At 41.7% G+C, this 17,959-nt stretch overlaps 1 protein-coding gene across 7 annotated transcripts in view; it reads left to right on the top strand.

Annotated features, from left to right (window-relative positions):
* The window catches only part of hyi (hydroxypyruvate isomerase), a 128,046-nt gene that overhangs the window by 34,007 nt on the left and 76,080 nt on the right, over positions 1-17,959 (top strand). The window contains exon 9 of one of the 7 annotated variants that reach the window (XM_073062799.1): positions 16,856-17,683. The exons of 4 other annotated variants lie outside the window; for them this stretch is intronic. In XM_073062799.1, the coding sequence (XP_072918900.1) occupies positions 16,856-16,908 (53 nt within the window). In that variant the 3' untranslated portion in view covers positions 16,909-17,683. Of the gene's footprint in view, positions 1-107; positions 859-5,608; positions 9,342-16,855; positions 17,684-17,959 lie in introns of those variants that run through there. 2 more of the 7 variants (XM_073062797.1, XM_073062798.1) reach the window with 2 other exon arrangements.

Here is a 17,959-nt window from a genome sequence, read left to right as displayed (position 1 = left end):
GGCATCAAATTTGAACACTAGAACAACAAAGACCAAACAAGAGGTTTTACAATAGCATTATTATTAGAAAAGGTAGATTTAAATTTATTTCTCTTTAATTAAAACAGGCAACACAGTAGATGGTCTTGGATGGTTGAAGACCCAGTGGAGAGTAAATTGATGGGTCTTCCTGAATGTTATCGATGGGGGTGAAGAATTAATGGTTAACCTTCTCGAATAAGCTTAATTTGTTTGCAATCATTTTGTAATTCATCCAAATATACAGCTGACAACAGCAAGTTCATTTGAGGAATTGTTCACTAAGTAATCTTGAGAATGGCAAAATGAGCTGGAATTCATCCGGATGTAGAACAAAAATGGCAGCCTGGATCATATGAAATCTAGCTTAATCAAAAGAAGCTATATGGGAAGATTTTGTGATTATTATTGATAATCAAATGAAACTTTGCAATATTCATTTGCCTTCATCTGCCTGAGTAGCTCTTCTACCATTACATTCCCCACCTGAAAGGGCAATGCAGAATGTGTCCATTATAAGGGGTAGCACAGTAGCATAGCAGCACAGCGCCGGCAATGCATGTTCAATTCTGCCACTGTCTGTAAGGAGCATGTACATTCTCCCTGTGACTGCATGGTGCTCCAGATTCCTACTACGTGCCAAAGATGTACAGATTTGTAGGGTAATTGGGCAAATGGGATTAACTGCACCATATGGGCTGTTCTGTATGTAATGAATATGTTTTTTAAAGAAAGAATGAATCTTTCAGCCACAGTACAATTTTCTGATGGTTTCACGATGCTGTAATGAACAAGGAATCTCTCCTAATACACCATAAATAAAAATTTCCCAGTATGTCAGTCTTGGTTCTTCTAATCCTTCATTTTACCTAAGGATAGTTAATTATTAAACACATGAATCCTCTATTTTTATTCACATAAGCTGTTTGGCAGTTAAAAAGCCTTCTTCATTCCCTGACTTAACAGAATCAAATTCAGCTCTGTTCACACTTCATTATTGAGAACCCCAAAACCATTCCTGTTGCTGTACCCTGAACACTCATTGACATATTGATAACATTTTGAAAGGAAGAAATCAAAACTTGCACATCATTCCAAATCTGAGTTCTACACCTATAGGAATTTAGAATAACTCTAGTCATATGCCACCAAATAGTGTCTCCATATCTGCATAATTTTGTTAGTGATAAATTCATAAGAATTACAAATTTTCTTAACGTTCAAATTCTTTTCCCTACTCACCTTTAATCTGAGACAAAAGGAATACCATTTCTCCTGGATAGCTCAAAGCACGTACAGGGAGTACTGCACAGAAACGTGTCCTTCGGCCCATGTTGCTGTGCTCAACTAATTAAGCAAATGACACATAATTAAACTACTCAGTCTGCCTGCACATGGCCCATATCCCTTCATCTTTGCATATTCATGTGCTTATCTAACAGCCTCTTAAATGCCTCTGTTCAATCTAAATGCAGTTCCATACTTCGCAATTCGATTTTGTTTTTCTTTACAAATGTCTCCCTTTAAAATGCACATATTTGTGACTTATTCATTAAAATCCACCTATAGTTCCTGGGCACATATGTTTAATTGGTTTGGGTCTCTGAGCACTGATTATCTTCCTAAGGTTTATTACCTAGCCACTTAGCTTGAAATCATCACTAACACTGATGTACAAACATTCCTCCAGGTTACTTATGAATTGTGTCTGCAGCAGGGTGCCAGCATAGATCTGTATGCCGTGTTGTTGCTCACCTTCACTGAAGTAGAGATATTTTCTTTTATCACCACCTTCACATTGCTGAGTTAATGTACAATGCAGCTGTCTCTGCCACTGCTTCCTCAAACTAAATATGAATTAAGCAGTTCAAGTTTTAGTCTTTTGACTAATGAGAAAAATTTCCATTTTAAACCATAAGACATAGGAGCAGAGTTAGGTCATTTGGCCCGTCGATATTGTTCCACCATTTCTTTATGGCTGTTTTAATATCCCTCTCTATCCCATTCTCCTGCCTTCTGCACATCACCTTTGACGCCCTTACTAATTTATATTAGATTAGATTCAACTTTATTGTCATTGTGCCGAGTACAGATACAAAGCCAATGAAATGCAATTAGAATCTAACCAGAAGTGCAAAGAATAGTGTTATTTACAAAATAACTGCGAATAAAAAGTAATTGCTACAGCACACAAATATATAAGTACTGAGACAGTACAATATGGGTGCAATACTGCTTAGCGCTGTGATGTGAGGTTCAGCAGGGTCACAGCCTCAGGGAAGAAGCTCTTCCTGTGCCTGCTGGTGCAGGAGCGGAGGCTCCTGTAGCGCCTACCAGATGGGAGGAGAATAAAAAGTCCATGGTTAGGGTGAGTTGCATCCTTGATAATGCTTTTCACCCTGTCCAGGCAGTGTTTATGGTAAATTTTCTCAATGGTGGGCAATTGGGTGCCGATAATCCACTGGGCAGTTTTCACCAACTGCTGGAGTGCTTTGAGGACCAATATGGGACAATTGTCATACCACACTGAGATGCAGTTGGTGAGTATGCTCTCAATGGTACAGCGGTAAAAGTCCGTCAGTATCCTGGGACAGAGGTGATCTTTCTTGATGCTCTGCAGGAAATAAAGGCGCTGTTGTGACTTTTTGATCAGGATGGAGGAGTTCAGGGACCAGGTGAGATCCTCAGAAATGTGGACACCAAGGAATTTGAAGCTTGATACACGCTCCACTACAGCTCCGTTGATGTAGATGGGGACATGAGTGTGGCTCCTAACATGCCTGAAGTCCACAATGATCTCCTTGGTCTTCTGAGTGTTAAGGGGCAGGTTTTTGTCAGCACACCACACGGCCAGGTGCTGGACCTCATCCCTGTAGGCCGTCTTGTCATTCCCTCTGAACAGGCCAACCACTGTGGTGTCATCTGCGAACTTGATTATGGAGTTAGAACCATGAACAGGAATGCAGTCATAGGTGAAAAGGGAGAACCTATCAAACTCCACTATCCAATGATTTGGCCTCCACAACCATCTGTGGTAATGAATTCCAAAATTCACCACCCTCTGGCTAAAATTCCTCTTCATCTCTATTTGAAATGGATGTCCCTTATTCTGAGGCAGTGCCCTTTGATTCACTGTAGGGAACATCTCTCCATATCCACTCTATCTAGGCCTTTCGATGTTTGATAGGTTTCAGTGAGATCCCCCTTCATTCTTCCAAATGCCAACAAGTTCAAGGCCAGAGCCATAGAAAGCTCCTCATGAATTATTGTTTAAAATATATGGTGTTTATTCCTTATAAGTAATAACTGGGCTGATTTCCTTCCTCACTTTAGAATAGTAAAGCTAAGTTCATGGACTCCTCTTGAAAGCCATTAACCAATTCATTGAAGGATTATTTAATAAAAAATGTAAACACAATGGACATTTTATGAAGTAGATAATAGGAGAATATGAATTAGGAAGATAGCAATTATCAGTTTATCTGTGCTGTGAGTATGAACACATGCAGTAGATGTTTCGAGCTTCAGTTGCTTTGGTGGTATTAACAGAGCATCCTAGTTGAAAGCCAGCCATCCTCAAACTAACCAGCATTTACTGCAAGAATATTTCAAGACGCTTCCATGTAGTAGCTCACTTCTAAAGGTACATTCATAGCCACTCAGTGGCCATTTTATTAGGTATAGGAGGGTAACCATATAACAATTACAGCATGGGAAACAGCCCATCTCGGCCCTTCTAGTCCGTGCCGACGCTTACTCTCACTTAGTCCCACTGGCCCGCACTCAGCCCATAACCCTCTGTTCCTTTCCTTATTTGGTGTACCACTGAATAAAGTGACCACAGGTGTGAAGCCCATTGTGGTCTTCTGCTGCTGTAGCCCATCCACGTCATGGTTCGATGTGTTGTGTATTCAGAGATGCTTTTCTGCACACCACTGTTGTACAGTGCGGTGATTTGAGTGACTGTCAACTTCCTGTCAACTTGAACTAATCTGGCCATTCTCCTCTGACTTCTCTATTTTAACAAGGCATTTTCACCCACAGTACTGCCACTCACTGTAAGTTTTTTTGCGATATTCTCTGTAAACTCTCAAGACCATTGTATGTGAAAATCCCAGGGGATCAGCAGTTTCTGAGATACTCAAACAACCATTGGTGTACCAACAACCATTCCACTGTTAAAATCACTTAGAGTCATACAGCAACAGGACCTTCAGCCCATTCATGACAGACTATTTATACCCCTAGTCCCATTGACATACAACCAAACAATGGTGCTACATATCCTTCCCATCCATGTATCTATCCAAGTTTCTCTTAAATGTTGAAATCGAACCCACATCCACCACTGCTGCTGGCAACATGTTGCATACTCTCACCAGTCTGAGTGAAGAAGGTACCCCTTATGTTCCATTTAAACAGTTCACCTATCACCCTTAATCTATGACCTCTAGGTTTGGTTTCAGTGGAAAAAGCCTGTTTGCATTTATCCTATCTACGCCCCTAATAATTTTGTATACCTCTATCTCAAACACTCTAGAGAAGAAAGTCTTAACCTATTCAACCTTTCCCTATGACTCAGCTCCTCAAGACCTGGCAACATCCTTGTTAATATTAATTGCGTATTTATTTTTTCTCATTTCATTTTGTATTTGCAGAGTTTGTTATCTTTTGCAGATTGGTTGTCCACCCTGTTGGTGTGGTCTGTCACTGATTATTACTGTTACTGGATTTATTGAGTATGCCTGCAAGATAATGAATCTCAGAGTTGTAGATGTTGGCATAACTGTTTCAACAAAACATTGTGCATCATGTTAAATCAAAAGACAAAGCCTGTCAACAATGTATTAAAATATAAAAACCAAAATTGTGAGGCTGAAAAAGTATTCATCCCCTTTGTAATTACTATGCTAACTTTCCTCAGGTGCAATACACTATTGCCTTACCAACTCACCCAATTTGTTAATGTAGAAAATTGGAGGATCACCTGCTTTCAATGAATTCATAGCCTCTCTCTCTGTAAGGTCCAACAGAATAGTAGATTTTCAACAGATGAAACAAAAATGAAGACAAAAGAGCATTCTAGATAAGTAAGGGAAATGAGTCTGGGGAAGGGTACAAGACCATCTCAAAGGCACTGAACATACCTCAACCACAATCCCTGCATTAGACCCCCACCAGACTTAATTGCCGGAAAATATTGGCATTTGTAAGAGAGGCTACTGTGATGCCAATTGAGTGAGTTGCAGAAGTCAGTGTCTGCAATTAGAGATGAAATTCATGGCTCCATAATCTCTAAGGCCTTGCACAAAAAGGATATTTGTGGAAGAGTGGCAAGGAAGAAACTCTGGCAATAAAAGCAAAGCATATCCTTGCCCATAAAGACTTTGCAAAGCATCACTTACAAGATACTTAAAGAAGTGGAAGAAAGTCTTGTAGTTGGATGAGACTAAAGTTGAATTTGTTTACCTCAACACTAAGCGGTTTGTGCAGCATAAATCTAAAACCATGCTTCAGCAAAGTAACACCATCCCTATCGTAAAGTACGGTGGAGCTAGTTTTATGCTATGCAGATGCTTTTCTGCAACAGGGACTGAAAATCTGGTCAGGATTGATGGGAAGATGAATGCTGCTAAATACGGAGAGATCCTGGATAAATAAACCCCTAGCCTCTACCAGAAAACTTACACTTGGGAGGAAGTTCATCTTTCAGGAAGACAATGACCCAAAGCACATTGCCAGAGCAACCATCGAGTGGCTTCAAATGAAGAAAATTGATGTCCTTGAGTGGCCCAGTCAGAGTCCTGACCTTAACCCAATCGAACATCTCTGGCAAGACCTCAAGAAAGTTGTCCACCTCCACTCCCAACTAACTTGGCATAGCTTGAGCAATTTTCAAGGAGGAATAGGTAAATCTTGCTCCATCACATTGTGCAAAAGCTAATTGAGACTTATCCAAAAAGACTACTGGCTATAATGACTGCGAGAGGTGGTTCAACTGACTACTGAGCAAAGGAGATGAATACTTTTGAACAGTTTTTTGATGCTTCACAATTTCCCATGTTTTGGGGGCTCTACTGTGGAGAAAGGAGCATGTGATTTACAAATAAAAATTCTCAGTTAAATTGATCAAAGTTCCTAGTTGTAATAAATGAACAAAGGGTTGGGGGCGGTTGAATACTTTTACAAGGTATTGTATATGTACTCAACTTTGAACTTTGAATATTCTCTGCTCTTTCAATCTTATTGATAACTTTCCTGTAATAGATGACCAGACTGAAGATAATACTTCAAATTAGGCCTCACCAACATCTTATATAACTTCAAAATAACATTCCAACTCCTGCACTCAGTACTTTGATTTATGAAGCCCAATGTGCCAAAACCTCTCTTTACGACCCTAACTGCCCATGGCACCACTTTCAAGAAATTAATTGTGAATCTGTATTCCCAGCTCCCTCTGTTCTACCACGCTCATCAGCTCACTATATATGTCCTCCCCTTGTTGGTCCTCCCGAAGTGTAACATCTCAAACTTGTCTGCATTAAATTCCATCTGCCATTTTCAACCCATTTTTTCAGCCTGTTCCAGGTCTTGCTAAAAGCTTTGAAAGCCTTCCTCACTGCCCATTACGCCCCCAGTCTTGGTGTCATCTGCAAATTTGCTGATCTAGTGTACTATCTAGTGTGCTATCATCAAAATTGTTGATATAGATGAGAAGCAACAGTGGACGCAGCGCTGATCCCTGTCACACTCCACTACTCGCAGGCCTCCAGTCAGAGAGGCACTCCCACTACCACTCTCTGGCTTCCCTCGTGAAGCCAACATCTAATCCAATTTACTAGCTCATCCTGAGTGCCAAGTGACTGCCCAACCTCCCATGTGGGACCATGTCAAAGGCCGTGCTGAAATACCTTGCCTTCATCAACATTCCTGGTAACTTCCTCAAAAGTTACGCATAATTGGCTATAAAATTGGTTAGATGTGACCTGCCACACAAAAACCAATATTGACTATTCCTAATCAATCCATGTCTATCCAAATACCTATATATCTGGTTGCTTAAAATACCTTCCAATATCTTACACACTACTGATGTCAGGCTCACTGGCCTATAATCTCCTGGCTAATTCTTAGCTCCTTTTCAACCACAGAACAACCTCAGCTATCCTCCAGTACCTAGCGCGATGCTCAGCATATTTTAAATATCTCTGCCGGGACCCCTGCAATTTTTGCATAGCTTGTCACAAGATCCAAGAGAACACCATGTCAGCCCTATGGATTTATCCACCCTAATTATCCTCAAGACAGCAAATGCCTCTTCCTCTGTAATCTATATATCGCCCATGACTTCACTGCTGTGTTGCCTCACTTCTATGGACTCTGTACATCTCCCGAATAAATACAGATGTAAAAATACATTTAAGATCATCCGATCACTTTCAGCTCCATGGTTAAATGACTACTCTGATCATCGAGAGGACCAATATTGTCCCTTGCTATCCTTTTGCTCTTAAATCTGTAGAAACCCTTAGAATCCCCTTGCACTTCGTCTGCTTGAGCAACTTGATGGCTTCTTTTAGAGTCATAGAGACATTGAAAAGTATAGCACAGAAACAGGCCCTTTGGCCCATCTTGTCTGTGCTAAACCATTTAAACAACATACTCCCATTGACCTGCATTGGACCATAGCCCTTTATATGCCTATCATCCAAATCCTTATGCAAGCTTCTTTTAAATGTTGAAATCGAGCTTGCATGCACCATTTGTGCTGGCAGCTTGTTCCACACTCTTACAACCCTCTGAGTGAAGAAGTTTCCCCTCATGTTCCCCTTCAACTTTCATCTTTCACCCATAACCCATGATTTCTGGTTGCAGTCCCACCCATCCTCAGTGAAAAAAGCTTGCATACATTTACCTTATCTATAATTCTGTATACCTCTATCAAATCTCCCCTCAATCTTTTACATTCCAAGGAATAAAGTCCAAAAAATTAAATATTTCCTTATACCTCAGGTACCCAGACCAGCAACATCCTTGTAATTTTTTTCGGTACTCTTTCAATTTTGTTTACATTTACATCCTGTAGGTAGGTGACCAGAACTCCACACGATACTCCAAATTAGGTCTCACCAATGTCTTACACAACTTACACATAACATCCTTCCTGCACTCAGTACTTTGATTTATGAAAGACTATGTAAAACATAGAAAACCTACAGCACAATACAGGCCCTTTGGCTCACAAAGTTGTGCCGAACATGTCCCTACCTTAGACATCGCTAGGCTTACCCATAGCCCTCTATTTTTCTAAGCTCCATGTACCTATCCAAAAGTCTCTTAAAAGACCCTATTGTATCCGCTTCCACCACCGTTGCCGGCAGCCCATTCCGCGCACTCACCACTCTCTGAGTAAAAAACTTACCCCTGACATCTCCTCTGTACCTACTCCCCAGCTCCTTAAACCTGCGTCCTCTTGTGGCAACCATTTCAGCCCTGGGAAAAAGCCTCTGACTATCCACACGATCAAAGCTTCTCATCATCTTATACACCCCTATCAGGTCACCTCTCATCCTCTGCCCAGGCAACATCCTTGTAAATCTCCTCTGCACCCTTTCTATGGCTTCCGCGGGAATGTGATGCTGAGGCTTTGTAAGGCACTGGTGAGGCCTCACCTTGAGTATACTGAACAGTTTTGGGCTAAGGAAAGATGTGCTGAAATTGAGAGGGTTCCGAAGAGTTTCACAAGGACGATTCCAGAATTGGAAGCGTTATGTGAGGAATGTTTGATGGGTCTGGGCTTGTTCTCGCTGGAATTTAGAAGGATGGGGGTGGGGGGGGATCTCATTGAAACCTTTCGAATGTTGAAAGGCCTAGACAGAGTAGATGTGGAAAAGGGAGTCTAGGACAAGAGAACACAGCTTCAGGATAAAGAGGAGTCCATTTAAAACAGATGCGGAAAGATTTCTTTAGCCAGAGGGTGGTGAATTTGTGGAATTTGTTACTGCAGGCAGCTGTGGAGGCCAGGTCGTTGGGTGTATTTAAGGCAGAGTTTGATGGGTTCTTGACTGGCCACAGCATCAAAGGTTATGGCGAGAATGCTGGGGAGTGGGGCTGAGGAAGGAAAAAGGATCAGCCATTATTTTATCGTGGAGCAGACTCGATGGGCCAAATGGTTTAAATCTGCTCTTATGGTAAAAATCAGCCAAAATCAAAGAGGATACTTTATACTTTACTTTATTGTCACCAAACAATTGATACTAGAGCGTACAATCATCACAGTGATGTTTGTTTCTGCGCTTCGTGCTCCCTGAAGTACAAATCGAAGTAAATATATTAAAATTTAAATTATAAATCATAATTAGAAAATAGAAAAGGGAAAGTAAGGTAGTGAAAGTCAGGTCCAGATATTTGGAAGGTATGGCCCAGATCCGGGTCAGGATCTGTTCAGCAGTCTGATCACAGTTGGAAAGAAGCTGTTCCCAAATCTGGCCGTACGAATCTTCATGCTCCTGAACCTTCTCCCAGAGGGAGGTGGGACAAAACGTGTGTTGGCTGGGTGGGACTTATCCTTGATTATCCTGGCAGCACTGCTCCGACAGCGTGTGGTATAAAGTGAGTCCAAGGGTGGAAGATTGGTTTGTTTGATGTGCTGGGCTAGGTTCACGATCTTCTGCAGCTTCTTCCTGTCTCGGACAGGACAACTTCCATACCAGGTTGTGATGCACCCTAGAAGAATGCTTTCTACGGTGTACCTATAAAAATTAGTGAGGGTTTTAGGAGACAGGCCAAATTTCTTCAGCTTTCTCAGGAAGTAAAGGCGCTGGTGGGCCTTCTTGGCAGTGGACTCTACTTGGTTAGACCAAGTCAGGTCATTTGTGATATTCACCCCGAGGAACTTAAAGCTTTTGACCTGTTCCACCTGCGCACATGGGGTTGTGCGGTCTGCTACTCCTTCTGAAGTCAACAACCAATTCCTTCGTTTTGCTGACATTGAAGGATATGTTATTGTCTTCGCACCATGCCACCAGTTTCTCAATTTCCTCTCTGTACTCAGACTTATCATTAGCCAAGATACGGCCTACAATTGTGGTGTCATCAGCAAACTTATATATTGAGTTTGATGGCAACTTTGCTACACAATCATGGGTGTATAGTGAGTACAGCAGGGAGCTGAGTACACAGCCTTGTGGGGCACTGGTGCTCAGAGTGATTGTAGAGGAGAGCTTGTCCCAGGATGAATACATGACTGAAGATCTTATATTTGAATGCATGCAGTATATGGAATAAGGTAGATGAACTTGTAGCACAGATACAGATTGGCATGTTTGTTATTTCAGGCATCACTGAAGCGTGGCTGAAAGAAAATTATAGCTGGGAGCTTAATGTCCAAGGATACACATTGTATCGAAAGGACAGACAGGAAGGCAGACAATGGGGTGTTGCTTTGTTGGTAAAAAATGAAAGGTGTTGAATCATTGTGGATAAAGCTAAGGAACTGCAAGGGTAAAAAGACCGTGATAAGAGTTGTATACAGACCCCCAAACAGTAGTAAAGATAGTCACGGGGGATTTCAATATGCAGGTAGATTGTGAAAATCGGGTTGGTGTGGATTCCAATTTTTTCTTCTTTCTGCAATTATAATAATTTATAATAAATATGTCCAACAGGATGGTCAATATAACATAGAAATACAGCTGCTTCAGCATGAATTAATCAGTCTGATGGCCTGGTGGAAAAAGCTGTCCTGGAGCCTGTGGGTCCTGGCTTTTATGCTGCAGTACTGTTTCCTGGATGGTAGCAGCTGAACCAGTTCGTGGTGGGCAGGGTGACTTGAATCCCCAATGATCCTTCAGGCCTTTTTTGCACACCTGTCTTTGTAAATGCCCTGAATAGTGGGAAGTTCACATCTACATAGAGGTCCAAACTAGAGAGTGTGAGCAACACACACAAAATGCTGGAGCAACTCAGCAAGCCAAGCAGCATTATGGAACAGTCAACGTTTCAGGCCAAAACCCTTTGAGAGGACTTGGGAGCAGATTTGAAAGGTGGGGGAGGGAAGAGAGAAACACCAGGCGATAGGTGAAACTTGGAGGGGGAGAGATGAAGTAAAGGGCTAGGAAGTTGATTGTTGAAAGAAACAGAAGGCCATGGAAGAAAGAAGAAAAAGGGGGCAGGAGGAACATCAGAGGGAGGCAAGGAGATGACATGAGAGAAGGACAAGGGGATGGGAAATGGTGAAGGAGGGGGTTGAGGCATTAGTGGAAATTAGAGAAATCGATGCTCATGCCATCAGGTTGGAGGCTACTCAAAAGGAATATAAGGTGTTGTTTCTCCAACCCAAGTGTGACCTTATCCCGACAGTGGAGAAGGCCAAGGATGGACATATCAGAATGGGCATGGGAAGTGAAATTAAAATAGGTGGCCACTGGGAGATCCCACTTGTCTGGCAGACGGAGCAGAGATGCTTGGTGAAGCAGTCTCCCAATCTACGTCCATAATTTCATAAGACCTTAAGATATTGTTGCAAAATAAGGCCATTTGGCCCATTGAGTCTACTCCACCATTTCATCATGGCTGCTCCAATCTTTCTCAGCCCCAATCTCCTGCCTACTACCCATATCCCTTCATGCCCTGACCAACCATGAATCTATCAACCTTTGCCTTACATAAAGACTTGGCCTCCTTAGCTGCCTGTGGCAATGAAATCCCCAGATTCACCACTCTCTGGCTAAAGAAATTCCTCCTCATTTCTGCTCTAAAAGGATGCTGCTCTATTCTGAGGCTGTGTCCTTTGGCCTTAGACTCTCCCACCATAGGAAACATCCTTTCCCCATCCACTCTATCAAGGCATTTCACCATTCAATAGGTTTCAATGAGGTCACCCCTCATTCTGAATTCTAGTGAATACAGGCCCAGAGCAATCAAACTCTCTTCATATGTCAAACTGTTGAATCCTGGAGTCATTTTCATGAACTTCTTTGGAACCGGTCCAATTTCAGAATGTCCTTTCTAAGGTAAGGAGTCCAAAACTGCTCATAATAATCCAAGTGAGGCCTCACCAGTACTTCATAAAGTCTCAACATTATATCTTTACTTTTACATTGTCTATAAATAGTATTCACCTTCCCCCCACCCGGCTTGGAAGTTTTCATATTTTATTAGAAACATAGGAACCCTACAGCACAATTCAGGCCTTTCGGTCCACAAAACTGTGCCGAACATGTCCTTACCTGAGAAATTACTTAGGGTTACCCATAGCCCTCTATTTTTCTGAGCTCCACATACCTGTCCAGGAGTCTCTTAAAAGACCCAAGAAAGGACATTCTGAAATGTTGTAGAGAATCCTGCACAAGGACTCTCAAGTCCCTTTGCACCTCAAATTTTTTGGATTTTTTCCCTCCATTTAGAAAATACTCTACCCTTTCATTTCTTCTTCCAAAGTGCATGACCATACACTTCCTGACACTGTTTTCCATCTGTCATGATCATTGACATAAATCATAAAAAGAATGTATCCCAACATAGACTCCTGTGGAACATCACTAATCACTGGCAGACAACTAGAAAAGGCTCCCTTTATTCCACTCTTGTGCCTCCTGCCAATCAGCCACTGCTTTATCCATGCTAGAATCTTTATTGTAATACCATCAGCTCATAACTTGTCAAGCAGCCTCATGCATGGCAGCATGCCAAAGACCTTCTGAACATCCAAGTACACAACATCAACCAATTCTCTTTTGTCTAACCTGCTTGTTATGCCTTCGAATAATTCCAACAGATTTTCAGGCAAGATTTTCCCTTGAGGAAACCATGCTCAAGGGAAACTGTATCATGCACCTCCAAGTACTCCAAAACCACATCCTTAACAATTGACTCCATTAATTGCCCAGCTACTGAGGTCAGACTAACTGGGCTGTATGTAGTTTCCTTTTTTTTTTGCCTCTCTCTCTCTTCTTGAAAATTGACATTTGCTATTTTCCATTCTTCCAGAACCAATGCTTTCACAACCTCTTCAGCCACCTCTTTCAGAAATCCGGGGTGTACTTCTCCCAAGTAATGGTAACTTCACACACTTCATGACCCCTGACACCTGGAACTTCCACCATACTGCTAGTGTCTTCCACAGTAAAAACGGATGCAAAATACTTATTCAGTTAATCCGCCATTTTCTTGTCCCCCATTACCACCTCTCCAGCATCATTTTACAGGAGGCCCAATATCCACTCTCATCTCTCTTTTACTATTTATGTATCTGAAGAAACTTTTGGTATCCCCTTTAATATTATTGGACAGCTTACATCCCTTCTTCCATCTATACCATCTTTATGATGTTTTTAGTTGCCTTCTGTTGGTTTTTAAACTTCCTAATCCTCTAACTTCCCACTAATTTTTGCTCTATTATATGCCCTCTCTTTGGCTATTTTGTTGATTTGACTTCTCTTAGTAGCCAAATTTATGTCATCCTGCCTTTAGAATACTAAATCCTCTTTGCAATTTATATATCCTGTGTCTTCCGAATTTCTTCCAGAAATTCCAGCCAATGCTGCTGTGCCGTCATCCCTGCCAGTGTTCTTTTCCAATCAATTCTGGCCAACTCCTCTATCATGCCTCTATAATTCCCTTTACTCCACTGTAATACTGATACCTCAGACTTTGGCTCCTCCTCCTGAAATTTCAGGGTGAATTTGATCACATTATGATCACTTGTCCCTCAGGGTTCTTTTACCTTAAGGTCTCTAATCAATTCTGGTTCATTTCACAACACCCAATGCAGAATTGCCTTTTCCCTAGTGGGCTCAACCACAAGCTGCTCTAAAATGCCATCTCATGGGCATTCTAGAAATTCCTTCTAAATTCTGGAAATGGTGTGGATTCTTTTTTCTTCTTCTTTCTGTAATCATTTGAAAACTCAATAAAAAAAAATTATTTTAAAAAATTATTATAATTGCTTATTGCACATTTGAATGGAGACGTAATGTAAAGACTTTTACTCCACATGTATTTGAAGGATATCGTAAGTAATAAAGTCATGTGGCGACCCACTTTCTGCGCAGGCGAACCGGCTCACAAATAGCCAGCGCGCGGGGGGGAGACTTTGGTAATGCACCTCTGATGTCATTTCCGCCCGGAGAGGGCGGGCACTAAAGATTAAATGCCAGCGCCGCGAAGTTTGAATAAACTAGTCTCCAAACAACTTACCGACTGCGTGTCGTTGTTTCAGCGCTGTGTGTAGCACATTGCTACAGCCAATTCAATTCAATTCACAGATGCGGTGTGACCTTCTGATTATTTCCAGCATTTTCTGTTTTTTAGTTGAGAGGGTAGGTTCTATCTGGTCCCATGTCAACCATACTGCTCCTATCACTACTTTCAGTCTTGTAGCCCATCTGGTTTTAGACCGTAATTTCCAAATGCTCTGTCTCCTTTTCTTTCCAACAGTTGCTGTTCAGTTTCTCATTTGTCTTATTCTTTCTGGAAATGCTCACTGATACCAGCATCTCCTGAACTCAGCTATCTATCTTGGGAGCCAGCCAACTTCACCTGATGACTTGATTTAATTTGCTTGAGCTTATTACCGCATGAAGGCTTTTTTCTCCTTCCAAAGACATTAAATTATCAGCCATATGTCCTGTAATTTCTGAAATATACCTTTCACTCTTTGAGAATTTGCAGAGTAGCATCTTAATCTCCTTTCGTTCCTCAGGCAGTTTTATGTAGCTCTCAGTACTCTGATTCTTATAGTCACCTTGATCAAGGCTGCTGTCTGTAACTCTCGTCTACAAATTATTCCTTGATGACTCCCCAAACAATGGTCTGCTCAAGTTTCGGTGCACCCTGGTGCCTTCTGGATATTCTCGTGGCTCAAGAGTATAATTCTATCAAATACACAGTTCCTTAATCGCCATTGCATGGTCATTGGCCATATACAGAGGAGGCAAATTAAACTAACTGTGCTTGCCTGATATGCACATGACTCTGAGCGTGGCTTCTGAATATGTGTACACCATTGTCTTGATCCTTCTCAGCAAAAAGGTGATAGAAATATTTTAAAATATACATTCCAAATATATTGTTGAATTTTGTGACCTTAGAAGAGACCTTGTCAACAACTGACAGAATGACACCTCACATCTCAAGCCCTCATACCAGCAGCTAAACCATTTCCCCTTCTATAGCTATCATTATCTATTTTATTGAGAGATACAGCACCGATAACCGGCTCTCCAGGCCCAATGAACCCATACTGCCCAATGACACCCATGTGACCAATTAACCTACTAACCCACACTTCTTTGGAATGTGACAGAAAATAGGAGGACCCAGGGGATACCATGTAGTTGCGGGCAGAACATACAAAGTCTTTACAGACAGCAGCAGAAGTGAACATAGTCTCTGACACTGTAAACTAACTGCTGTGCTACCATTCATCCTCAAATGGATTCTGTTTGTCTGAAAGGCCAACTCGGCACACTGAGTACACACTCAGTGAATACACACTGAGCAAGCTCCCTGAAGGTTCTCACGCATCCCTGTCATCCATACCATGGATGTTCTTGCACAGAGCCTGGGTCTTGAGATTCATACCAGACAAGCTCTCCTCTACAATCACTCTGAGCACCGGTGCCCCACAAAGCTGTGTACTCAGCCCCCTGCTGTACTCACTGTACACCCATGATTGTGTAGCAAAGTTTCCATCAAACTCAATATATAAGTTTGCTGATGACACCACAATTGTAGGCCGCATCTTGGGTAATGATGAGTCTGAATACAGAGAGGAAATTAAGAACCTGGTGGCGTGGTGCGAAGACAATAACCTATCCCTCAACGTCAGCAAGACGAAGGAATTGGTTGTTGACTTCAGAAGAAGTAGCGGACCGCATGACCCCATCTACATCGGTGGTGCGCAGGTGGAACAGGTCAAAAGCTTTAAGTACCTCGGGGTGAATATCACAAATGACCTGAATTGGTCTAACCAAGCAGAGTCCACTGCCAAGAAGGCCCACCAGCGCCTTTACTTCCTGAGAAAGCTGAAGAAATTTGGCCTGTCTCCTAAAACCCTCACTAATTTTTATAGGTGCACCGTAGAAAGCATTTTTCTAGGGTGCATCACAACTTGGTATGGAAGTTGTCCTGTCCAAGACCGGAAGAAGCTGCAGAAGATTGTGAACCTAGCCCAGCACATCACACAAACCAATCTTCCATCCTTGGACTCACTTTACACCACACGCTGTCGGAGCATTGCTGCCAGGATAATCAAGGATAAGTCCCACCCAGCCAACACACTTTTTGTCCCACTTCCCTCCAGGAGAAGGTTCAGGAGCATGAAGATACGTACGGCCAGATTTGGGAACAGCTTCTTTCCAACTGTGATAAGACTGCTGAACAGATCCTGACCTGGATCTGGGCCGTACCTTCCAAATATCTGGACCTGACTTTCACTACCTTACTTTCCCTTTTCTATTTTCTAATTATGATTTATAATTTAAATTTTTATTATATTTACTTTGATTTGTACTTTAGTGAGCGTGAAGCGCAGAAACAAATATCACTGTGTTGATTGTACGCTCTAGTATCAATTGTTCGGTAACAATAAAGTATTTGCAAAGATACCATTTTCCCCTCACAAGCAGGAACTTCCCAAACTCAAGGTCAGTTTTTTTTTGCTCTTTTTTGCACTACTACTTAATTTTTATATATTTCTTATTGTAATCTACATTTTTAAAATTATGTATTGCATTGTACTGTTGCCACGAAACAACAAATTTCACAGCATATGCCAATGGTATTAAACCTGATTCTGATTCTGATTCTGTTATGCGTGGTGTTACTGCAGACACCCGGACCAGACAAAGCAAATGGCAGAACATTCTTTACAAACATTCCTGAAGCAAAACAAAACAGAAACTGTATCAAAGTCAAACTTTAGATGTCAAATGTATACTCACACTAATATAGGCTGCTGTTTGCCCAACTTCAAGACGTGTTGATGTGACAGGAAGTCTGGAGCTTCACCTGTACGAAAATGGTGTTAAGAGAATAACAGGTACATGGCACAGCAGCAATGATGAAAATAAACAGTATTACTCATGCCGACAACCTTGGCTTTTTCTACTACCACAAATCCTTCTCTGCAAGTGAAGCCTGTGCAGTCGAAGTTAAAGCACAATTTGCTTCTTACTGAGTGAGCTTATCAAAATTCAACACACGGGATCGTTGCAAATGGCTTGGTAAATTTCCTGGTCACAAATGGGGATAATTCATGAAGAAAGAAAACCTCCGTCTTAGCCCGAGGTAATATTAAAAATTCCAGAAGGAAGACCTAGCAAAAGGACATCTTTTACTGCAGTCCAAACTCAGCTGGACTGGTGTGGTTGGTTCCAGAATGGCTAAAAATTATGCCATGTGGAACATGAAGGTACTGTACAACCAGATTCCATTAGAGTAGACCATTGTGACAGATTATCAGTCTGACTCTTGCTCTAATGCTGTCCTTCAACCCACTCAAAATCCCATTTAATTCCTTACCAGCTTATTGATTGTAATGCCACCGTTAAGGATCTGTGGACTTGCTTCCACTACACCATTTAATATTCTCCCATATATTGTATATTCTCTTTCCTTGTTGTAACTCCTCAAATAAATTATCCCATCCTTCTTCGGATTCAATTTCATTTGGTACTTTTCTGTCTAACTGACTAGATTATCGACATGCTCTGGCAGTCTAAAGGTCATTGTCAACCGCCGGCTAAATTTTGAATTGTCTACATACCTCTTGATCTTGTACACCCCTCGTCTTCCAAAATACACACAGACACACACACACACAGAGTTAAAGAACACTACAGCACAGAAAACAGGACCTTCAGCCCATCTAGTCTGTGCCAATCTATTAACCTACCTAGTCCCATCGACTGATACCTGGATCACGGCCCTCGAT

The sequence above is a fragment of the Hemitrygon akajei genome, chromosome 12 (assembly GCF_048418815.1).
Source record: "Hemitrygon akajei chromosome 12, sHemAka1.3, whole genome shotgun sequence".
Lineage (NCBI taxonomy): Eukaryota > Metazoa > Chordata > Chondrichthyes > Myliobatiformes > Dasyatidae > Hemitrygon > Hemitrygon akajei.
Note: the sequence above shows the minus strand (reverse complement) of the source record. Positions and strands in the feature narration are given on the sequence as shown.